At 39.5% G+C, this 23,035-nt stretch overlaps 1 protein-coding gene across 1 annotated transcript in view; it reads right to left on the bottom strand.

Moving 5' to 3' along the window:
* Nucleotides 1–23,035, bottom strand: part of pde11a (phosphodiesterase 11a) — a 49,544-nt gene that overhangs the window by 10,932 nt on the left and 15,577 nt on the right. The window contains exons 6-15 of the mRNA XM_042000804.1: nt 22,826–22,958; nt 20,802–20,877; nt 17,785–17,852; nt 17,602–17,694; nt 16,609–16,659; nt 12,342–12,488; nt 12,103–12,210; nt 8,201–8,310; nt 7,239–7,329; nt 179–279 (exon numbers count right to left, since the gene is read on the bottom strand). Coding sequence (XP_041856738.1) covers nt 179–279; nt 7,239–7,329; nt 8,201–8,310; nt 12,103–12,210; nt 12,342–12,488; nt 16,609–16,659; nt 17,602–17,694; nt 17,785–17,852; nt 20,802–20,877; nt 22,826–22,958 — 978 coding nt within the window. The remainder of the gene's footprint in view (nt 1–178; nt 280–7,238; nt 7,330–8,200; nt 8,311–12,102; nt 12,211–12,341; nt 12,489–16,608; nt 16,660–17,601; nt 17,695–17,784; nt 17,853–20,801; nt 20,878–22,825; nt 22,959–23,035) is intronic.

Here is a 23,035-nt window from a genome sequence, read left to right as displayed (position 1 = left end):
TTTTACATGGTGGTGTAACTTACATTAAATCCACAAGGGGGCGATGTTACCTAAAACAAGCAACCTGCAACCTTTTAATAAGCATTAGCAGAGAGATATGTCTGATAGTGTGCTTCAGTGTAAATGTGCTCTGGACTCTGTGGATGTCTCACAGTTTAGTGTGATTAGCAGAACATACTCAAAGTAAAGTGTGAGGTCTGTGGCCAGAATCGACTGTTTCAACAGCTGCATGAGATTGCTGTATTCTGTAGACGAGAGGTTGGAGAAGATGTTGTGACCCTGTGGGGAAACATAAACACAGATAACACGATATTGAACTCACACTGCACTTTTACAATTGCACACACAGAGAGAATAAAAAAAGGACAAAAGCTCGTGATGAATTATTTATTATATTTCGCATGCACATCACTTTTTTTTTTTTTTTTTGAGCGGGGTTTTATGAAGTAATTATGAATACTCTCATTTTGAAGAGGCAATTTAGCTTTTCCTGACCAGAGATCTAAAGCTAAAATATAGTCAGAACTGATCCACCTCAAGAGTTAGATCTTAATTCTCTAGAACAACTCAAACCGAAAGAAAAGCGAGAAAAAGCATAGCAGTTTGAGCAAGAAGTATAGACTAATCCAAGCAAACACCAGAGGTAAATCCACCACCATTGTTGAGGTGGCATATCTGTGCATGTCAGAGGACAATCAGGCTATTTCCTTAGCAATAGCTGCGTTTACATAGACAAATATTTCATCCTTCAGATGAAAATCAATCTGATTAGAGAGTCCAGCTGACATATTTACATTGACGCTAAAGTGGTCCTATAAGTTGTTTTACATGATGGAGAGATTTAATACCATTATAACACTTTTGACATGCACAGTGCCTACTAGTTTGGAAGAAGAAGTGGTTTTATTTTAATTTTATTTTTTTTTTATTTGTCAAGTTATGTTTTGCTGCTGCCATTTTTCCAAATCTTCCCTGAAAGTGAAAAACATGTCTGTGTGACACAGAGGGGGCAGTGGTTGAAGCTGGTTGTTCACTGATGGCAGTGAGTTCGCATTGGGGAGGAAAACCAGACATACAGAGAACAGAGAAGAAATGACATGCTGTCATGGCCGAGGAAACACTAGATTATATGCCTAACGACAAAAACACATAAAACTTGAATAGTGAATAGTTGTCAATCTGACACTAAATTGTACGTATCCATGTTGCCGTCCAGCTTAATGTAGTGTTATGCTAGTAAATGCTAACAGACTAAGACATGAGGGGCTGCAGTGTTGTTGAGAGTTGATGACTAATTTGGGAGATATTTTGAAATGTAACATTATTTGCTTTTATTAGGGCAACATTTTGACCAGAAAATAATACTTTTAGTCAGTAAAAGTAACCAGTCATGTACGTGTTGTCCTGCAGCCAATGCTAGCTATAACAAAACTATGAAAACAAAGTAGAAAATTAAAAGCCTTTTCAAAAGTTTAAAACTATTTCTTTACCAATGTTTGATCATTTAAGATAACCAGATTAGTGTTTTATGTTCCATTGTGGATAGTCAATTAAAATATTTTTTTGTCAGAAGAATTATAGTTTATATGAATGCTCTGATGTCTAACTAATATGAAAAACAGAAAAACTTTGAAATCACCAGACAAGATACCCTTATCCATAAATGCAGACCACTGCCTAACGTTGCCAGTCCAGGCATCCATACTGCTGTTCATGTCGGCAGAAGCAATTAGGACTTGCCACCTCAGTAATGGAGGTACCGCAAGACAGCGTAACAAACAAAATTGCTACCAGATTAGTATTTACTGTGTATATTTACATGGAATGAGACAGTTTTCATGCTTTCTCACCTGCTACCATAGCGACACATCCTTGGTGGTTTCAAAAACAGCCTGTTTTTCCAAATGTACCATATTATGTGGGCCCAGTCCTTACTTTGATCTGAAGTGGTTTTAATATCCACACTACAGCTCCTGCTCCAACAGTGCCGAAATATCTTAGATTTCAGAAAGTTCACTTTTCTGCTTGTCCCTTTCTGATTAGCTTAGCTTAGCTTGCTGTCAATGAACCATTATGCCCACTGCAGGCAAGATGTACCTACACACAAGTACTACACACAACCCCACTGAAATTTTTCTGACCAGCAAATCTAGATGGGACTGCATTAGAATAAATGTAACAGCTTAAACACCCCCTACCATCACTTCTTAGGAACATGTCTCCATTGAAGCTAAGTTGAACTAGCTCCTGCTGTTTTGCTCAAAAGGCTTTTCTGCTGTTGCCTCAATAGCTCAAGGCACAAAATCAGATGTAGTTTTAGTTTGCTGGCTCACTTGTCATAGCAGGATACACATCAATTTTAATCATAACATTCATATCCTAACCAAGCATCCCAATATGTCACAGCAGTGTGAAAAATATCAACACTGTGAGCAAATCACTCCTCATATTACAGTTCACTTTATTTACTGTCCACCAATTGTGTGTTAAATCTGTGCACAATCTAATGCCCTACAATACGGAAGCCGAGATTAGCTGTGCTCCACTATTATTCTTTTTTAATTATTATCTTGAGATAACAAGTAAATTTTCTTGTTATCTCAAGATAATGAGGACTGTTTTCTTGTGAATTTATCTCATTATCTCAAAAAAAAAAGTTTGTTTTTTCAAGATGGGCTCAAAATTAATTGGTTACTGTGGTACACCTGATTTCATTTATTAAAATAGATCACATGACAGCTGGGGCAGGGCTACAGTTATGGTATGTATGTAATTCTGCAAATGAAGAATTGGTAAAACTTCGTGGTTTGATAGATACCTGATAGATAGATACTTGATAGAAGTAAAATTGAATGCAGTGATCAGTGATGAACATTCCTTGATCTGACGTCAGCTTGTGTCCGTTGCTGACTTGACTGTACTGAGGCATCCCAGTATAAAACAGCTCTGTACTGGGATGCCCCTTGGACCCACCAATTGGGGTGTTGGGAGAGAAGACAGTAATGACTAAACACTTGTCCATGATGATGGACAGTCCCCCTCCCTACTGCCCCACACCCCTCCCGAACACTGACAGCCTTGCCGGGCTCCTTCAGACACAGACTGCTGCATCCAAACCATGAAGGAGCTACTGCAGGTCCTTCATTCCTACAGCAGTTAGACTGGAAACCATCACAGCTTCCAGCAGATCACAAACACACTCAATAAAATTCAATATAATTTATTAATATACATACTTAATTTTTCTTATTTTTATAATTCTTACAGTGTATATATAAAAAAATATATGTTTCTAAGTGTGGTTTTCATGTTAGAATAGAAATAGAATAGAAATACTTTATTAATCCCTTTGGAGAGTCCTCAGGGAAATTTGTATGTGTATGCGTGGGTTCTCTACCATTTTCCTCAAACAGTCCAAAGACATGCATGTTGGCTGATTTAAGTTACTAAATTCTCGTTAGGAGTGAGAGTGAGTCTGACTGAATGTTTGTCTCTCTATTATAGTTCTGTGATGGACCAGGAACAGCTCCAGCCCCATCGCCACCCTGCATTTGAACAGTCTTTTATCTCTAAAAAACATAGTTTGTTTTCTCAAGATAATAAGATAAATTACCCTGTTATCACAAGAAAAGAGTGTTAAAAAGCATGCAAGCATGACCGTTTCAGATTCCATACTAAAAGATTCCTACAATAGTGGGGAAGTATTGGCACATCTGCTCTTTTCTGCCTGCATCCCACTGTTTAATGTGCCCTATTAAAAGGTAAACTCAACCAATTTAACAAACCACAGTGTGTTTTCTAAGTCTTAGGGGTGCTACTGCATATGTGGAAAAAGCTGTGGAGCGTTTTGTGGCCACAGCTGACTGAAGTCTGATAAATTTCTTAAAGTAATGTCAGCACTGGCTAAAGCTGAAGAGAAGAATGGTTTCGGAATTGGCAAAGCTCTTTATAGCTAGATAACCATTGTTTTAAACCCTGAGTATTCAGCTCTGAAAATTGTGCCAACATGCCTTTAACTCCTTTCATCAGCTCATGTGTTCCCATAAAATATTGAACTACATAACGGCAGAAACACAAAGGACATCTCTCATTCTGTCACAACTGGAGCAGATGGAGGACGAAACCCGGAGTGAGAATAACTAGAGAAAACCGAGAGGCACAAAAGAAGTGGGTGACGTGTAAAAGTTTACTCAGTCATTAATGGCTGGTGCAGCCTGGCTGACTGAAGTATGAGCTGTCTCATCTATTTGATTTAGCCACAGTATTCATTTGTAAGCTAATTAACTAAGGACAACGACAGTTAAACCTCCAGTATCAACAGACACCAATATGATATTCCAAGCAAACATTTGTCAGCTTACTGTGTTGTCATCACCATGATAATGAAGCCACTGGAACCCACTACTAAGCCTCGTCTCAGCTGCTCCCTCAAAACACCTCCAATTACAACTTCATGAAACCCACTCACCTGGTAAAATGTCTCTCTCAACCAATTACCACCAACTCTATCATCTCTGTAATTACATTGATTTGAGGGCAGCATGAGCGATTTGTTTATTTACTCACATGTAGCACACACCAAGGCAGCACATGGCTGCCTTCAAGCACTCTGAGCACAAGCTCCTTTTTTTCTTTAAGGAAAAAGCAGCCTTCCACATTTTTTATTCATTTACGGAAAGTTCCACTAATATTTGGACAGTGGCACATTATTTAGCCTGTGTACACCACTATGAATGAAAAATCAAGATGTGATTAAAGTGTAGCTTTTGTACTAAAATTTAAAAGGACATTTTTAAATTTCTCATTTTACAGAATGGGTAGCATATGATCTTATTCTATTTCTTTTTCTTTTTTGCAGGAAGACAGAGTTTTTTTTTTATATATATATATATGTTGTATAAGTCTTGTGACTTCAAACGAATATTCTGGCAGTTTAGGAAATACAATAACACAAGGCAAACAATAAAATGGCACCCATAAAGGTGACACTTAGTAAAAATAATGTATTTTAGCCCAAACCTAAGTGGCCAGAAGTTTTATTAAAGTGTTGTCATGTTGTTGGTGGAGTATGTTGGTCTCTGTCTTACATCACAGGTAGATTTGTGGTTGAAAGGGCTGTTTAAATCGCCATTTGCCCTACCTTTATCCTCCTTGGAAAAACTTATAGGACTTACAGTAACATGATGTGTAAATAATTATGAGTTTTACTTCACTCTGTCCACTTACAGGTCCAGTGCTTAAGTATAGACAGAAAAAAGGATAAAACAAGAAAAATCTAAATATGACATCTTTAAACTTGAATCGACCATAATCAGTTTTTGTCTTGGACCAGGGTTATGGAAGAGAGTCGCAGTCCCGTAAGTTTAGAGGTTTCCCTGTGTTAGAAAAGGTTGCCCTTAACTGGCAGCTTAATTGGCCGCTTGTTAATTAGTCAGGCGAAACTCGGCTGCACTCCTTCAGTGGAAGAGGAACACAGCAGATGTACTGAGTGCAGTGGTGGAAGTATTTGTTTTTTTCATTAGTTAGGAATAAAGTCTGACTGTTCACGTTTTTTGGGTTTTTCCTGGTTTAAGACTGTGTACACATATGCAACCAGTGAGTATTTACGTTTTGTTGGCTCGCCTATTAGCTCGCACCTGGAGTGTATATTGTGTTCATTCAGCCAGATATTGCTGTTGTTACAACACATAAAGGTGTAGCTCAGCAGCCCCAAACGTAGCTTTTTCCTTATATATCCTTACCAAGTATTGTCTTATTTCCTTGTTGTACTACTGTACAACTGTGGGTATTTGCATGCTGAGCATGTTTGTTTGTAATATGTATGGTGTTGTGAAATGTACTGCACACTTTTGTTGTATTATATCTCTGTTTAGTGGATGGACTCAGAGCTAGTGGAGGAGTGCCGGAACAATAGTTGGCGGGCACGATGCCAACCCATCGAAGTGGGATGCCGAGGATTTGTGGGCCAATCCCTCTGCAGGGCCAACAAGATGCTGGGCATCACAGAAGTCAGCGAAGGGCTGTTAAGTTAGCCACCAACGTAGCAGAAGTGGCATCAAGGTGGTTGTGGATCAAGAGGGGAGAGGCATGGCAAGTAGGGTAGCGCTACCTGGACACAAGCTGGGGCCTGATCAACCCTGGCTGGGTCGCCTGGAGGAGGGGTCTGATTGTTGAAAGACCTGAAACCCCCTGTGATCCCAGGTTACATCACTGATGGTGTGTCCAGGGGCACCATAAGGTTTCAGAAACCACACATACTAATGTCAATAAACAGCCCAAACCAAAAGGAACCTTTTATCTTTATGCATTCTAACCAATGCTCTCTGGTGGCCAAAATGAACAAAACTGGTAAACGTGTCCATCCGATACAACACCCTGCTTCAACACACCTGAATCAATTAATGAATCATTGAGCACAATTTGATAAGATGTTGAATCTATTTAATTTGAATTTGGCGTGTTAGAGCAGGAAAACCATTAAAACCTACAGGACTGCTGCTCTTGAGGATCAAACTTGCCTACTTCTGTCTCAGATTCTGTTGGTTTGCTGTCACGTTTTACTTTTGAACAAAGTCAGGCTCGCTGTTGCCCTCTGTTTCAAGTCTTTATACAGAGCTCTAACCTAACTTCCTCTTGGTTGTAACTTCACAGCATTTTGAAAGCCATGAGATATGAGAGTCTGATCTTCTTTTTACAGTTCCACCTGCAACACTAATGGGTCTTTTTCTCAACAGATATTTTGGTGTGTCAAAGTAGGGAAAACATTCCAGTTAGGTGCACTGGTTGCCAGTTCTGTGCATGCTGGTTTGAGAGTAACTTGTAGCATTGATACCAAAATTAGTTTCACTTGTGCTTCTCCTGCAGACACTCACAATGTCTGGAGAAAATCAGGCCCATGGTGATCACTACCAGTAGTATGAAATGTACTCATGAAAGACACACTTTAATATTAGTGTATTCTGTACACTTTACTAAAATTAACAAAGTTTGATGCAACTGTTAAAAGATACATACTTATTTTTTTTTTTCTGAAGCGATGCAATTGTGTCATTTGGTTAAAGTTTAAAAACTATATCGTGTTTGAGAAGGATGGGGTTAATATCCTTAAGTGCTTGTTTGGAAATGGTGTGTGTGATCACATAACACAAAATGTACTGCACAACAACAACATGCAGTGGTAAGCATTATCAGAAGCCGAATGGTAACTGCATTGCAGCAGATATTAGAACATAGCGCACCTCGCTCTGCAGGATCATAACGGCGTGGTTGAAGTGGTGGTGCTCCAGTGTAGCAGAGGTCCCATAAAGCAAAGCCAGGGCTGAACCCGTCCTGCAACACACACAAACACACATTGGGATCACAAAAAGAGGAATAACACAATCAGGATTCAACAAAGACTGCTCTGGAAGTCTGTTGCCATTGCCTCACCCATTCACATTGCACTCAGTTTCCAACTTACGGCTCAATAATAAAGGAAGCTTGAGACTCATAACCTAAACTGCAGCTGAAATTGAAATGTCAAACACTGAATATGGTCATTCTCTAATGTGTATTAAAGAAAGTTATCATATTAAATTGCAAAATTCCCCTACTTTTCCACACATAGAATTTGTACTTTGACTACAATTTTCCTTGTAGCAGCAGAGATTTCATAGTGTGACAAAAACAAAATAAAAAAATAAACATTGCATATGTTGCAATTCCTTAAAAAAAGAAAGTCACAGCTACTGCTCACTCTGGCAACAAGATATCAGATTACCACAGCCACAAGTCTATTCTTTTATATGCAGAATAGAAGTTCAAAAGGGAAAAATCTATTGTTTCAGAGCTCATTACAAGAGCTCATTTTGTTTTCGTCACTTGAACCGATTTAGCATTTGCCAAAGGAACAGTCATCTATATTTCAAGACTGTTTAACTCATAATAAGAAACAAACTCCAACTGTTGCAATATTTTCTTTATCATAGTGCAACTGGTAGCACTGGAATTTTCTAAGCTTAATTCTTGCTCATGGTGTATTTTAGCATTCATTAAAAACTTCAAATAGCCCAAAATAGTGTCAGCCTTCACATGAAATAAGAATTAACATGTTGGATGGAAAAAAACACATCTGTTTTAAACACACTTTAAAACAGTGTAGGAGGCAGCGTGTTTGTGTACAACTTTGGCGTCAACAGATGGAGACAGCAGGTACACTTACTTGGCCTGGAAAGCATTGTTGGTGCCCCTGTGGTCCAAGTCATGGCACACACAACCTACAATAAGCGCTAGGATCTCCACGTCTGTTAGCATCTCCTGGAAACCTGCCGTCTGATTGGCACAAAGAACAGAAGGCAAATTAAAAAAACAAACACATACACACACACACACACACACACATATATATATATATATATATGCACTCAATATGAGCAGCCTGTGCATTATTTTATGAAGCTCGGAGAAGTACATTAAATAAAAATGGAAAAACACTCCGACAGCAGCATCATCTTGGAAAAAAAAATGCCAGTGGGACTGCAGCAGCACATCAAGATTTATGGCTCAGATGAATAGGTTCTGGAGATCATGTGCTGATGAATCACTATAGGTCATTGTGGGGATAGCAGCAAAGACAGCAAGGCCTTCAGCCCACTCATTAAAACACATGGCAGAAGAATGGAAGGTCCCAGAAAAGCTTACACACTCCATCCATCCATTCTCTTCCGCTTATCCGGAGTCGGGTCGCGGGGGCAGCTGCCTAAGCAGGGAAACCCAGACTTCCCTCTCCCCGGCCACATTCACCAGCTCATCCGAAGGGATCCCGAGGCGTTCCCAGGCCAGCCGAGAGATGTAGTCTGTCCAGCGTGTCCTGGGTCTGCCCCGGGGCCTCCTTCCGGTGGGACGTGCCCGGAACACCTCACCAGGGAGGCGTCCAGGAGGCATCCTAACCAGATGCCCGAGCCACCTCATCTGGCTCCTCTCGATGTGGAGGAGAAGCGGCTCTACTCTGAGCCCCTCCCGGATCACCGAGCTTCTCACCCTATCTCTAAGGGAGAGCCCGGCCACCCTGCGGAGGAAACTCATTTCGGCCGCTTGTATTCGAGATCTCGTTCTTTCGGTCATTACCCACAGCTCATGACCATAGGTGAGGGTAGGAACGTAGATCGACCGGTAAATCGAGAGCTTTGCCTTTCGGCTCAGCTCTCTCTTCACCACGACAGACCGATGCAAAGCCCGCATCACTGCGGACGCCGCACCGATCCGCCTGTCGATCTCTCGCTCCATCCTTCCCTCACTCGTGAACAAGACCCCGAGATATGTAAACTCCTCCACTTGGGGCAGGACCCCATTGCAGCTCCGCCCCTCTCTTCACCCGAGTGTCCAGGACATGCGGCCGCAAGTCCGACGACACGACTACAAAGTCGATCATCGAACTGCGGCCTAGAGTGTCCTGGTGCCAAGTGCACATGTGGACACTCTTATGTCTGAACAAGGTGTTCGTTATGGACAATCCATGACGAGCACAGAAGTCCAACAACAAAACACCACTCGGATTCAGATCAGGGGGGCCGTTCCTCCCAATCACGCCCCTCCAGGTCTCGCTGTCATTGCCCACGTGAGCATTGAAGTCCCCCAGCAGAACGAGGGAGTCCCCAGAAGGAGTGCTCTCCAACACCCCCCCCAAGGACTCCAAAAAGGGTGGGTACTCTGAACTGCTATTTGGTGCATAGGCACAAACAACAGTCAGGACCCGTCCCCCCACCCGAAGGCGGAGGGAGGCTACCCTTTCGTCCACCGGGGTAAACCCCAACGTACAGGCGCCAAGTTGGGGGGCAATGAGCAGGCCTACACCTGCTCGGCGCCTCTCACCGGGAGCAACTCCAGAATGGAAGAGGGTCCAGCCCCTCTCGAGGGCAGTTGTTCCAGAGCCCAAGCTATGCGTCGAGGTGAGTCCAACTATATCTAGCCGGAACCGCTCAACCTCGCGCACCAGCTCAGGCTCCTTACCCGCCAGAGAGGTGACATTCCACGTCCCTAGAGCTAGCTTTTGCAGCCGAGGATCAGACCGCCAGGGTCCCCGCCTCTGGCAGCCGCCCAGCTCACAATGCACCCGACCCCTATGGCCCCTCCCGTAGGTGGTGAGCCCACGGGAGGAGAGGCCCATGTCTCCCTTTCGGGCTGAGCCCGACCGGGCCCCATGGGCAAAGGCCCGGCCACCAGGCGCTCGCCTCCGTGCCCCACCTCCAGGCCTGGCTCCAGAGGGGGGCCCCGGTGACCCACGTCCGGGCAAGGGAAACCTTGGTCCTTGTTTTTTCATCATCATAAGGGTTTTGTGAGCCACACTTAGTCTGGTCCCTCCCCTAGACACCTGTTTGCCATGGGTGACCCTACCAGGGGCATACGCCCCCGACAACATAGCTGCTAGGATCGTCAGGACACACAAACTCCTCCACCACGATAAGGTGGTGGCTCATGGAGGAGCTTACACACTATTATTTAATTTCCATCTGCCAATAATCAATTCAGATGGGACAATGCACATTAATGCTGCACTTGATTAAATAAACTACTCTGTGATATCATATAAGAGTATGTGTGTACGTCCATGTGTATGTGAGTGTGAGTGTGATGCCTCAAGGACAAAGTAAAGAGACTATATTAAGTAATACTCCTGGGATCTCTGTTTAAACAAGAATCTGCACAAAAGTGGCTGTTTGTACAGTTAATAACACACTAAGTCAGAATTAAAAAAGTCTAAAATGTAATATCTGACTAAAATAATATTGGAATCTTGATTCACTGAGGCACAGATTAATGGTTCATTCATTAGTGCCCAGCTGCCAGCTCACATGTAATGTCCAGTCAGATTCATGCAAGTGCACAGTGAGGACACCACAACCTAACATTGTTCACTTCTACATCCATGTTCTCATGCAAACTCATCTTGTTGTACTTCAAGAAATGGAATACATATTAGCATAGTTTGTTTTGAACAAAGCAAAAGTAAAGTGCAGAGAGTCATTTGTTAAGAGTATAAAAAAAGTACAGACCAAATAAATTCCCACTTTGAGCATATCATACTTTTAAAGACTGACTCAAGTTTATGTAAGTTACATTACTTTAATAAGCTAATGCGACCTTGAAATCTGTTCCATCAGAAGACATAAGGACAAAAGTGGAGTCCTTGTATGTTGCTAACTTTCTAACTTTTGATACTACTTTTCTCATTTTCTAATTTTCTACTACTTTTCTAATTTTTTGGACTCTCCAAGTTACTTAACAAACTAAGATTTAACATGAAGTCTATAATGAGTCTATAGAAAAGTTTAGTTATTTGTAATAGATTAAGCAACAAAAATGTGAGGCTTCCATGCTTGGTTGGTTAATTCAAAGTAAATTTTTAGCAATCTTTCATGGAATAAATTAAAAAATTTAATGTTACTAGCTTTTTAGATGTCTGGATTTCAGATTTTTTATTTTTAATTTTTTTTTATTTCAATCATTTGGAGAACAGTGAGTTGGATGAAGCAAAGAGACGATGCCATTTGTTTTCTGAGAGTATTTTCTGAACGTTTTCAAACTAAACAATGACTTGAGAAAAGAATCAGCATATTAAGCCTAAGTTAGCGGTTGCAGCCTAATATATTATAGTTGTGCTCCATCTTTATCAATGAAAAGAATGAAATGATGCTTTCATATTAATGTATGGATAACGTGAGCATTTACTTTTGCTTAGATATTTTTATTCACATAACACAGCTTGACATAGAATGTTTTTGCAATGCCTCTCAATAATTCTTTCACCACTAGAAAGTACTTGCTAAATGTAGTCAGAAGTATCACAAACACAAAGGTTTTGTTTTCTACAAAACAGTCATAGGCTGGAAGGTTGGGAACCAATGGTTTGAAATATATCTTGTATCTGAAATTAAATAATATTTAAATCTGTGCAAACCTCCTCCTCATATGTTAGGCTTTAGTTATTATTTATTCATCTGTAATCTAATCTCAGAATCATCACTGCATCCATGATCCTCTGAGAGCTTCATAAAAGACAACTAACTGTACAAACATATTACAAATACTCAATGCCTTTGAAAATATAGTTGGCTGGATGTTTACCGTCAGCATGGCAAACATGCACTGGCAGACGTTGAATGCATGTCTCCAGTTGTGGTAGAGAACCATTCTGTAGTTTTTTCTGACAGTCAGCAGCCATCTGCATAGTGTCTGGAGGGGAAGACGGGCAGAGAGAGATGAGCCCATGGGTCAGCTGTCTTCAAGAGGATGCAGAACACTGTTTGGGGCAAACTCAATCAAGTAATCAGAGGAAAGAAGATGGAAAAAGTTAGTGGTCTCACCTCATAGTCAATCTTAAATTTCTGCACCATTCCTAACTCCATGAACATTCTCAGAGCAGCAGTTATCATGGCGTCAACATCCAGGGAGAAATCATCAAAGGAGAGCTTACCAATGCCCAGCTCGCAGACCAGGGGAATGTTAGCAGCCTGTTTTCAATCATGGAGGGAGAAAACAAAAAAATAAAGGAGGAAAAAGAACATGAGCCTATGGAGCAGAAGTGGATAGGAAGGTCAGCAGATGCTGTGCCATTTTTAGATGATGCATGAAAATATGAAGACATGCTAATTAAGACTCTGAGGCCTCATTTAGATAGTGTTGATATTAATGAGGGGGCTTTACTGAAGAATTTGACTGTTGTTTACTTTCAGAGCTCATTGAAAAATGTAGCTGCGTAATGGTAAATAAATGAGGTTAGTGACTGTCTGAGCATGAAACGTCCTTCCTGTCTCTTGTCAGTATTTTGAAAATGGTCATTAAGGCTTTCTAACCTCCATATTATAATGGTAAACCAATCTATGTTACAGTGTCAGAGAAGCTGTGTTTCTCTTCCTCTCCCACAGCCACCAGAGCCCAGTGTTCTCTCACAAACATTTGCCTGTCAGGTCAGCAGGTATTCTGCGTCTCTTAATACAAAGCCCCAGGTGACAAAATGTCAGCCAGGTTTGTTTGTCGCTGCCATTTGCACTCCTGTGGAATCCCAGGCAAGTGTGCTCAATGAGGCTCCATATGTAGAGCAGTTATGAAAGAGGGTGGAGGCTGTGGAGGGAGAGGAAGCAGAGCACGGTGCTGAATGAGGGGGCTGAAATATCACACGAGCACACCAGAGAGCAGGAATCCTACTATGCTGTGATGGCCACAGGGGAAAAACCTACACATGAAAGTGCAGGAAAATAGGTCATATCTATATTTCAAAAATGTCATGCCAATTAAAAATGTAGATATTTTCAGTATTTTCTGCTTCATAAATAATGCATTAAGAATGATTGCTTATTGATTGAAGTAATCCATTTCAAATGCCACAATTAGTTTGTTTTCACTGGGGAATTGTTGGCCCATATTTATGCTTGTGTGCTACCACAGTTCTTTTGAGAAACTTCAAAATTAAGTCTGGAAGACATGCTACCAGTAATGTCATTGTCATGGATTCTTCATTTTCCCTTTAAGGTTAACAAAAAATGATTTAATTAGAAAACAAAAGTTTTAATTAAAACTATTGCAAATCATTATAAGAGACAGATTCAGCATTTTACTATCTTGGTAAAAATAGTTACATTTGAGGCATCATGGAAAGTTGGCTTTCTAATAAGGTTCAGCTCAATCATAAAAAGCTTTTTATGTTAACTGAATTGGCCGTAAAGCTTTGGCACATCTAGGAGAATAATAAAACCATATTATGGTGATTATCTGCTCCACTACAGCAGACCTGATAATTACAAACTGTAATCCACACCAAGAACTTTAGTGTACCACAAAATACAGGTGAGACTGTTATACTCAGATAATTCCACATCAAGAACTAAAACCAGAACAGCTTTAGTCTATTGGACAAGACTCTTAGAATGTAATTTCTTTGCTGTGTCAAGCAGAACAACAGCAGGCATTATTATCCCTGCTTAAGATCTAAACCTTTAAAAGTGGGTCACAAATAACATTTTAGTTCTTCCTGAAAACATCTGCCAATGTTTTTCAGTAGACATTTGCCCAGCCATATAGAAAGCATTTTTGAAGTAATGTGTGAAGTTATTAAAAACAAAGATGCAGCCCTCCCATGTGACTAGTTAAGCTGTGGTTTAGAACAGGTCTAGTTAAACAAAAGGTTTTGGACAAAGTTGTGAGCTTAGCTGGAGCTGACAGCTGTGTCAGAATAAACACATTTAGATGAACTGCAGACACAGTGGGTGTCTGAGCCACTGTGGAAGCACATGGGAGTTGAGTCTGAAGTTTCATCAGCATGCGCTGGCAGAAAGGAATATTCATTGTTACACTTGTTACTGTCTTGTTACTCTTCCTTTACTCATGCTTTATGTTTTTGCATTGTGTTCCTCTACTGATTCAACTGCAATTCACATTTAAGTATTGTGCGTTTTATTATCAATACCAGTGAGTGATTGAGTGAGACCATGTCATGTTGCAAGTTTAGCCAGCGAATGATATTATGTGAAAGGTTTGTCCCCACAGATTTCTGTACTTTCTGAATATTTGAATATCTTGGCAGACTTATACTTGCATTTAAATTAAAATGTTACTACTAAATGTTTATGCTTAGTAATTTTGTTGCAATGACAAATAAAGTTCTATTCTAATCTATTCTATGTTCAATTTATTAGTGTGTAAATAAAACAGGTTGAAGGAAACTAGCAGCTGAGGTTGCCACGGTGACGTTGGGTGTATGACTGACAATACTTGCTTTTAATTGCATTTAATTGTGTGTGTGTGTGATGCACGCCTTGCGTATTTTGCTTTTGTTTGAAGCATTGTTTGTGCATGACCAAATAATGCTACGGAAGCTACAACATGCAAGTAACCACTAGGGGCAGAGTAGAGACCACTTACACTGGATGTAAGGTCACAGGGTCAACAGTGGAAAAGTTATGGAGTATGTTTCAAAGACAAGACATACTGTGTTTAATTTAGGGGCCTTATGGGTAATCTACAATGCTGCTGCCTGATCCCAAAATTAACCAAACCCCTTCGATTGTCGCCATGTTCATTGTTTTATCTTCACCCTACAAATTTAGCAACTTTTTCTAGCAAAGTTCTCTAATGCGCCCCCTAGTGGAATCCTCTGGTAACAAACACAGTACACAAGCAAGTATTCAAAAAATTACACGTACACCAGAGCCGGTTGCCTAACATTTCATCTGAATTAAAAATTATTTAAAACTGTAGCTCAAACAACTGCTGTTTAAGGAGAAACTGTAACTCCTGTCCACAGTTTTATCACAGTAAACTCCACAAGATGTTCCGGCACATATTTTTGATTCTGGTGTAGTTAATGCGAATATAAAAGCAATTTAAAAAGAGTCTATTATTTTTTTCTTCTTGAAAATCTCTTTTTGTTTTATGTCTACTGCAGAGTTGGGCACAATCTAGTCATTTGGATGCTTTTACATTATGGAAAAAGAAGACATTTTTTCAACAATTATGTCTGTACAGGAAAAACTGTGCAGCAGGTTACAAGGAGGTTCCTTCACTCTGTTGAATATCCCTTTTACTCTTGTTCTGAACATTCAGTCTGTTCATTTTCAGATATATTCAGTAAATTTTACTTACTTTAGGGTTTGTCCACACTTAAAATATATTTACTATGTTCACACTGTAGGTCTTGATGTCGCTCCAATTTTTTTGTTTCAATCCGGATTTTAAAAAAAAAATTTTCTCATGGTTGTTTACATTATAATTTCAGTGTGACCGCCATCAGACTCCAATGTGAACAGTCTATGACCCTGAAGTGACCAATACCTACTGCATGCAGTCTTTGCGTGTGTGTGTGTGTGTATCAATGGAGAAGTTGTTGTGCAATTACAGCCATCAGAATTTTTACATAATACTGTTTTCTCCATTGTTTACCTTTGATCTTGCTGCGTCCTTCCTCCGCTGGTCTATTTCACTTCAATGACATAAAGTCAGACGAAATGCGACATGACCGTTCAGACTGAGGTCGCTCAACTGGATCAAATTTATCACGACATACAAAAGTGGCCTTGGCCGGATTTGCCTGCAGTTTGAACTTAGTCTAATTATTTTATAGGTTTCACACCTGCACTTAATAAACAGCCAAATAGATCATATAGATAAAGTTAAGCCCATTTTTACTAATACCAATTTTTTTGTTATTTAGGTTACATTATGAATTTTTATTTGACCCATATAGTACTTCTGGCTAGAAATCACATAAACAAGTGACAAACCACAACATGTCACGTAAAAAAGTTAAAAAGCTTTTTAGCTCGTTAGCATTTTGAGGGACTGGTTGACCGTTGTGATGGGAAATCATTTTAAACCTTGGACATAACTAGTGCCAGAATGTGTATGATTTGTTTTTAATAGTATAAGCATAAAAAGTGTTTTCTTTGCAAACAATTACAAAAAAAACTGCATTATTTTTCCTGTAACAGCTACATTAATTGCTACTAAAAGACAATTAAGAAAAAGCTTTATGTTAAGTTATGATTTTAAATCCTGTAAAAACACTTTCCAGAACAGTAGCAGTTGTGAGGGAAAAAAATGGACTTAGCTGAGACAAACAACATGAATATTTGTTACCTTGAATTTGTCAACTTCAGTCTTGGAACAAGTGGCATGGTAAGACAGAACCTGTAAAATAATGACAGTACCATTCAGTCTTTTCTTTTTTCTCAAATCATTAAAATCCCCTGTAGGTGTTTAAGAGAAGAGAGTACTGCACATTGGTATTAGTGCATGTTAGTGGTCTTCCTAGATGAGGAAGTCACATTAAAATCTAGAGCAGTCAGAGCAGCGATGTCAGTACTGATTTCATCACCATGTTCCCCTCATTCCCACCGAGAAATACCTTGCACAGACTTGCAGCTGCTTATTTGATCATAAATACTCATGTTTATTCAGTGGTACCAGGAGCAGAACGTACACATATGATTTTACTCAGCTTCTCTTTGTTTTAATGCTCTATTTGTCTCTAGCTATCTGTGCTCATGTTAAGAAACACTGGTACTAACCACTTTAATTCAACCGAAAGCTCCCTATTGTAATCTAAGGACATACTGTAAAGGCTGACTAGTGCTGAATGGCTACATTCTGCAAGGCAGATGAGGGATTGCTTTCCACTGCCTCTCATTAATTTTCAATAAAACCTTTGTGAGAAGGTTATCTACAAAGAGAGATCAGCACTTTTTTCATGCGTACATTCTTGTGGAAATATGATACTATAAAAAGAAATACAAAGACCCCCTGAGAGAGGAAAAAGTGAGGAAAAGACTTTTTATTTTCCATGTAGCAGCTGCTGTTTCCTGTGACTTCTGGGTAAATGTGTCACCCTTCAGCATGTGTTGACTTTAAAGGAAAGTTATGGAACAAAGAAGGAATAGGACAGGGTTTAAGCTTAAAATCATCTGAGGGGTAGCCCGAAACTAATACAAATGGTGCAATACATCTGCGCTGGACAAAAAGAAGGAGGAGTGCAAAATCAGCTTTTTGCACTGTAATGTTTTCTGCTAGTTTTAAACAAATACTGTTAATGGAGGATATTGCAAGAAACCAAATAAGTTAAGGTGTTCTTACATCCAAAGCCACAGACTGCTTGGCCCAAGACTTCTTCACCTGGTCGTACATGATGGTGTTGTTGATGCCGAGTCCACAAAAGATCACAAATGCCTAAAGAAACAATGAAGCTCAGAAATTATCGTTTCCAAAAATGCCTACTAGATGTTGTATGCAGTAAATAAAGAATAGCAAGTGTAATACCTCAAAAAGACGCTGGTCTGCATCATCAAATGGTTTCCCATCAAGCCTGTTCAGCACTTGGGCAACACCTGAGTTTATCCATGAGATAAAATACAGCAGAGATCATTTCAGCTTGATGTTGATTGGTGCACATAACTTGGCTCCAGTTTAATAAGGATTTAACACACACACAAGTAACTGATGGATATGAATTACTGATTAATTTTAAGCTGAGACACATAATTTCTCTGGACTCAGTTACAGTAGTGTGCAAAGAAGTGTGTGTTAAAATGACTAAAGTGTGGCTCTGCAGAAGGTGCCGCTCAGTTACTGTTAACTTTGACAGAGAATTACACATCTACAACGCTGCTGTGGGACTGAAACCTTTTGTCTTTGACACCCGTCTTCCCTGTTTAGATTGCTTCTCTTATCATCTAATTAAAAACAGAAAATGCTTTAATAATAAAGTATAAACACTTAATGATGAGTGATGTCTATTATCACAAAGGAATTATGCTAATAAGGAATAACAATGCATTACCATTTTTATTTATGCTTTAACGGTCAAAGAACCTCCCAATGCTACATCTAAGTTTCAGTCTCTAAAAATTGATTAGCACTGTAGCTAAGAACAGTTTTTTTATGGAGACATTGAATATAAAACACAAGGTTGATGTTTTCTTAATTGTACAATGACTCCTTTTGCAATTGGCTTTGTAATTTGTGATGAGTTTTAGAATAGGCGACCCCAAGCACAAGCAAACTAAATCACTGCTTAGATCCCATTGCCAGCACATTATCTTTAACTGTGCCACATTACTAATATTGCAATAACTTCCATTATATGAACATACAATTTATTAAAACACAGTTTTACAGTAATTCATAGCTACAGTACAAGTTTTATCAAGAAGTAACAGAAGACCTTTAGTGTTGTGTGACTGCACAATGCAGTTTATTTACTGAAGGCAATCTATGGAGGGGGTGTCAAATTTTGCTTAGTGTTTCACAAAACCAGACCTGAGCTGCAACCAGCTCAGCAATGTGTTAACCCACAAGGAATTGTATCAAACAACCAAGCTAAACTCAAAGTCGTCTTTATGCAAGGGCTGTTTAAATAACAGGACACGCAGTTAACAGTTATTTACATTTTGAAGAACTGATAACTTGTGTTTTTTCATTATTAGGTTTGTGTAGCACTTATGAGCAGTCAGTGTTTTACTTGCATTAGACAACAATCAGAACACTTTCAGTTTGTAGTTTTGTCAGAGAAGCCGTTAAAAGCAACATGGGAAATGCCAATTTTTCATCTAAAACACTAACACTACATTGCAAATTGCTTTAGGAGGATTCTATTGCTTTTACTATTCAGTAATATAGTAGTGTTGTACAACTAAGCTTCTTGAGATTCTGTAGTAGTTTAGTGAAATATTGTTAACAGACAGATTATGACTCCACTTCCACCCTCACTTTGAAAGAGAAAAAGCAAATCAGTATTCATAATACTAGTCATTGGATAAGAGATCTTAATCTAGGCCCCACAGAATACAAGATCTCTGAAAAAAAGTGTGTTAACATCAAAGTTTTATAGTTGTATTTAGTTGTGATATTACAGCAAATTGTGCAATGAAAGTCTGCAATTATTTCAGCAATTCAAGCAGAAGCAAAAGCAAAATTGCTTTTTATGCTGATTACCTTTCTAGTATACCCATCATTTTTTCTTTCAATTTTATTTCTCTTGTTAACAGGAGGTATTTTCATTAAATTTGAAAATATATAATCTAAAATATGACTGCAGGTGCAGCCGCAGTAATTAAAATGAAATTTAGTGTCACATTTCTGCATGAAATACTAAAGTTTCAAATTTGCCATTAAACCTCATATTTCTTGTTCTAGTTACATTCTGAATGAGCTGGCTGTAACCTCAGCAGATGACACAAGAAAATTCATTTTATAAGTGACTGTGTCTTTGACTTGAGAATTTCATCTCTGCTGCTTTGTTTGCGTAATGATTTCTCGCTCAACATCCTCAGGTGCCACCCACACACGCTACATTTCTTTCTCCCCTCACTCTTTCAGTTCTTCTTCCTCTTTCCCTCTTCCCTCCCTGCCAAATGCACTTACACCTACGCAAAGACGCACTCAGGTCTTAACCAACTATCTGCAGAAGATATGCTGATCACTTTGCACTCAAATAAAACTAATGTCTTCATGCATCAGATCTTAGTGGACAGAGAGGAGCAGCTATCATGGCTCCTCGCTGCAATATCCAGCACCAGAACCAGAAGAGATCAATGATTTATCAGTGTCAGTGTGGTATTAGCCCACGGCTGATTCACAAACATAAAGCACGTTGACTGGAGAAGGGAAACTCCACCTCTAAGTGTGGAGTAATGCTGCAGCACAGCATGGATCTCATCACACCCCTGCAGTTTCAGCTGTACACATGCACAAGCTCCACATCTGGTTGATGTTTGCTTTGTGCACCAAAAAGGTGCATTTTTTATGTTGTGAGTACTAACTGTAAAAGTATTTCATAAATACATGTGGGGGAAAAATGAGGGGCTTTAATTTGGTTCCAGTAGTTTCAATTCCAATACTCTGCCACACAATAACCAATAAAATTGCATCTTAGTTTGGATAAAGGTCGATCCTGTTTCTCCAATATGTCCGCTCACACAAAGATTTTCAAATGGGAATAGACAGCTGGTCTTCACATAACTAGGATCACCCCCTGGTCTTTTAACCTTTAGGATTAACTGGAACAGTAGTCAAGGATTGCATATTTAGGGCTAGCTTACCAACTCTAGAAAGTCATCCCCAGAATGGAGCAGAAACTGTTATAGCCTCATCTTAATTTAATTTTCAAGTGTGTAATCATAGGTGTAATTTTCACTTTTACACATCATTCTAACCAGCTTGTCTTTTCTAATAATTCTTTTTCAGAACATTACAAGACTTTATTTATTGAAGTCATATCTCATAGAGATAAGTATAAGGATAGATCTGGGGAAAATCATAACCATTTGTTAGCTTACCAATGATTTGGTGGTTGCTGTTCCATATAGGAACACAAAGCACAGACCGGATATGGAAGTCAGAGAACTGGTCTGCCTATATAAACAAAAAGAAAAGATTTTATAAAGTGAGGATTATGATCAGTGTACACAAAAAATACAACTGTTGTACTTGAGACTTGTTTAACCAATGTTTTTATTCTTCAATGTGATGCACTTAGAGATTGCACCTTTTTCAAATTTGCATTATATATATATCTATATCTACGTCTCTTGTACTAAATTCACCACTTCTCCATTAACTATGTATATATGCTACACCTCAAACAGAAGAGCAGTACATCTGCACAAAGAAATATAGGAAGTGTAAGATGTAATGTGCAGAGGATAGCAGCAAGCCACTCTATTCACTTCATTAATGGCCTGCTGGTAGCTCTTCTTCCCATCCAACTTGCAGCAGAAGTGTTATAAAACAATTTTCTGCCACTGTTACTTAAGGGTGACCATGTCAAACTTCTGCTGCTTGCAGTTGGATGTAGAATGGACTGCTGAGAGTCTGTTACGATCTGTGCAAAATCAGCACTGGCTGCTGCTGATATAGCCTTCTGGTTGGAGAGGGTGTTTATCCTGCAGACAAATTGACAGCTGACCACTACGTGGTGTCACAGAATAAAAAAATTTAATGCTGGTCATGACAAAGTACCATCTCAAGGGCAGCTGGGGCTTTATTCTTGATCCTGAAGACATTTCCTATGAAGCTTATCAGCTCAACTGAGTGGAAACCATTTTAATCTGTGTGAGCACTCACGCCATGTGACGAAGGCAATCTCCTCATCAGTTCAGTTTTTACAGGAAACATATAAATATGGTTTCTTTGAGATATTAGATCTATAAAATGTGTGGCTTTATCAATCTGGGAAATTGATGGCGTTCAGTCATTCGGAGATTGGTCACTTTGTCTTTAAGGGTATGACTGTTAAACTGATGAAAACAGCCACTGTAAGCATGCAATGTAAAGTAGTACATAATGTAAGTAATGTATCTCCATGACAGCATGCGAGCTGGGCAGTGGTTATGTTAAACACCTGTTTCCATGGTCGATGGGAGCAGATGAAACTATCCCTCTTCTACGATTTTAAGCTAATTAATTTTTTTTTTTTTTTTTTTTTTTTTTGCACTACAAAAACAACATGGTTGTTGTCAAAGGGATTTACATTTCAGCAAATAAAGCTCCAGGTGTGACTGCTTATTAAACAAGCTTGTCTTCAAATCAACACAACCTGAGGAAACTCGGGAATGGATGTCACAATCTGGCCTTCTAAGGCCCATTTATGCTCTATGCAGAAGCCAGACAGTTTCGTCATACGTCACCGCCCTCACACTTCTATGCATCTTTTACATTTCCATGGGTAATAAATCAGTTCATCCACAGGTGGGCAGTGCCGAGTTTAGAGTTCAAGTCCACGTTTCGACCCCCTTGGTGGCGGTAATGCACTGCTATAAAGTTGTTTACAGCTGTCCAAAACACCAAAAGAAGAAGAAAACCACGAAGAAGTTTCTTTCAATTTCCTCTTCTTCATCGTCTATGTCTTCTTCTTCTTCGGTTGCATTTTATTTGGCGGTTCTGAGTCATCTTTTTCGTGTTTCTCTTCTTCTTCTCTGGTTCGTTCCTTTAGCTGGTTGTGTGTTAGCTCAACACTGCCCCTGTGATTTCCGGTGGTAGCTAAGCTCCCTGAAAACGGACCAAATTTTGTGTGTAACCGACACACCGACACAGTCTGTGTATTCATCTTCTGCGTTGAGGGCCTTTAATTTCTGTTTTCATCTGTTTTATCAACATGTATACCAATAGAGCCATCCTGACATCACTTTCTCATTGGTTTTAATAATGAAGTCATTCATGAGTCATTCATGAGATTTGAAGGTCTGATCTGAAGGTATGAAGATCCCATAGAGTGCTGATGGACTGAGAATCATTACAGACATGTCATTACAGATTTTCTCTTTTTTCACTCTGACAAAGTCCCGCTGATGTTAATTCATACCTCAGCATCGAAGCGAGGATCCTGATAGGCATCACTAATGTTCACGGGTAGTCCTGTTGATGCCACGAGCTCTGCAATGCTGTTGTTGATGAGCCAGTCTGAATAAGACGATTTCTCCATACTGTCTTTGAAACTAGGGTCAGAAAGTAAGTTTGGAAGGAGACAAAAAAAAACAAAACAAAAAAAAAACACAATGGCTGAATCCAACTT

Source organism: Melanotaenia boesemani, chromosome 12 (assembly GCF_017639745.1).
Source record: "Melanotaenia boesemani isolate fMelBoe1 chromosome 12, fMelBoe1.pri, whole genome shotgun sequence".
NCBI classification, from domain to species: Eukaryota; Metazoa; Chordata; class Actinopteri; order Atheriniformes; family Melanotaeniidae; genus Melanotaenia; species Melanotaenia boesemani.
Note: the sequence above shows the minus strand (reverse complement) of the source record. Positions and strands in the feature narration are given on the sequence as shown.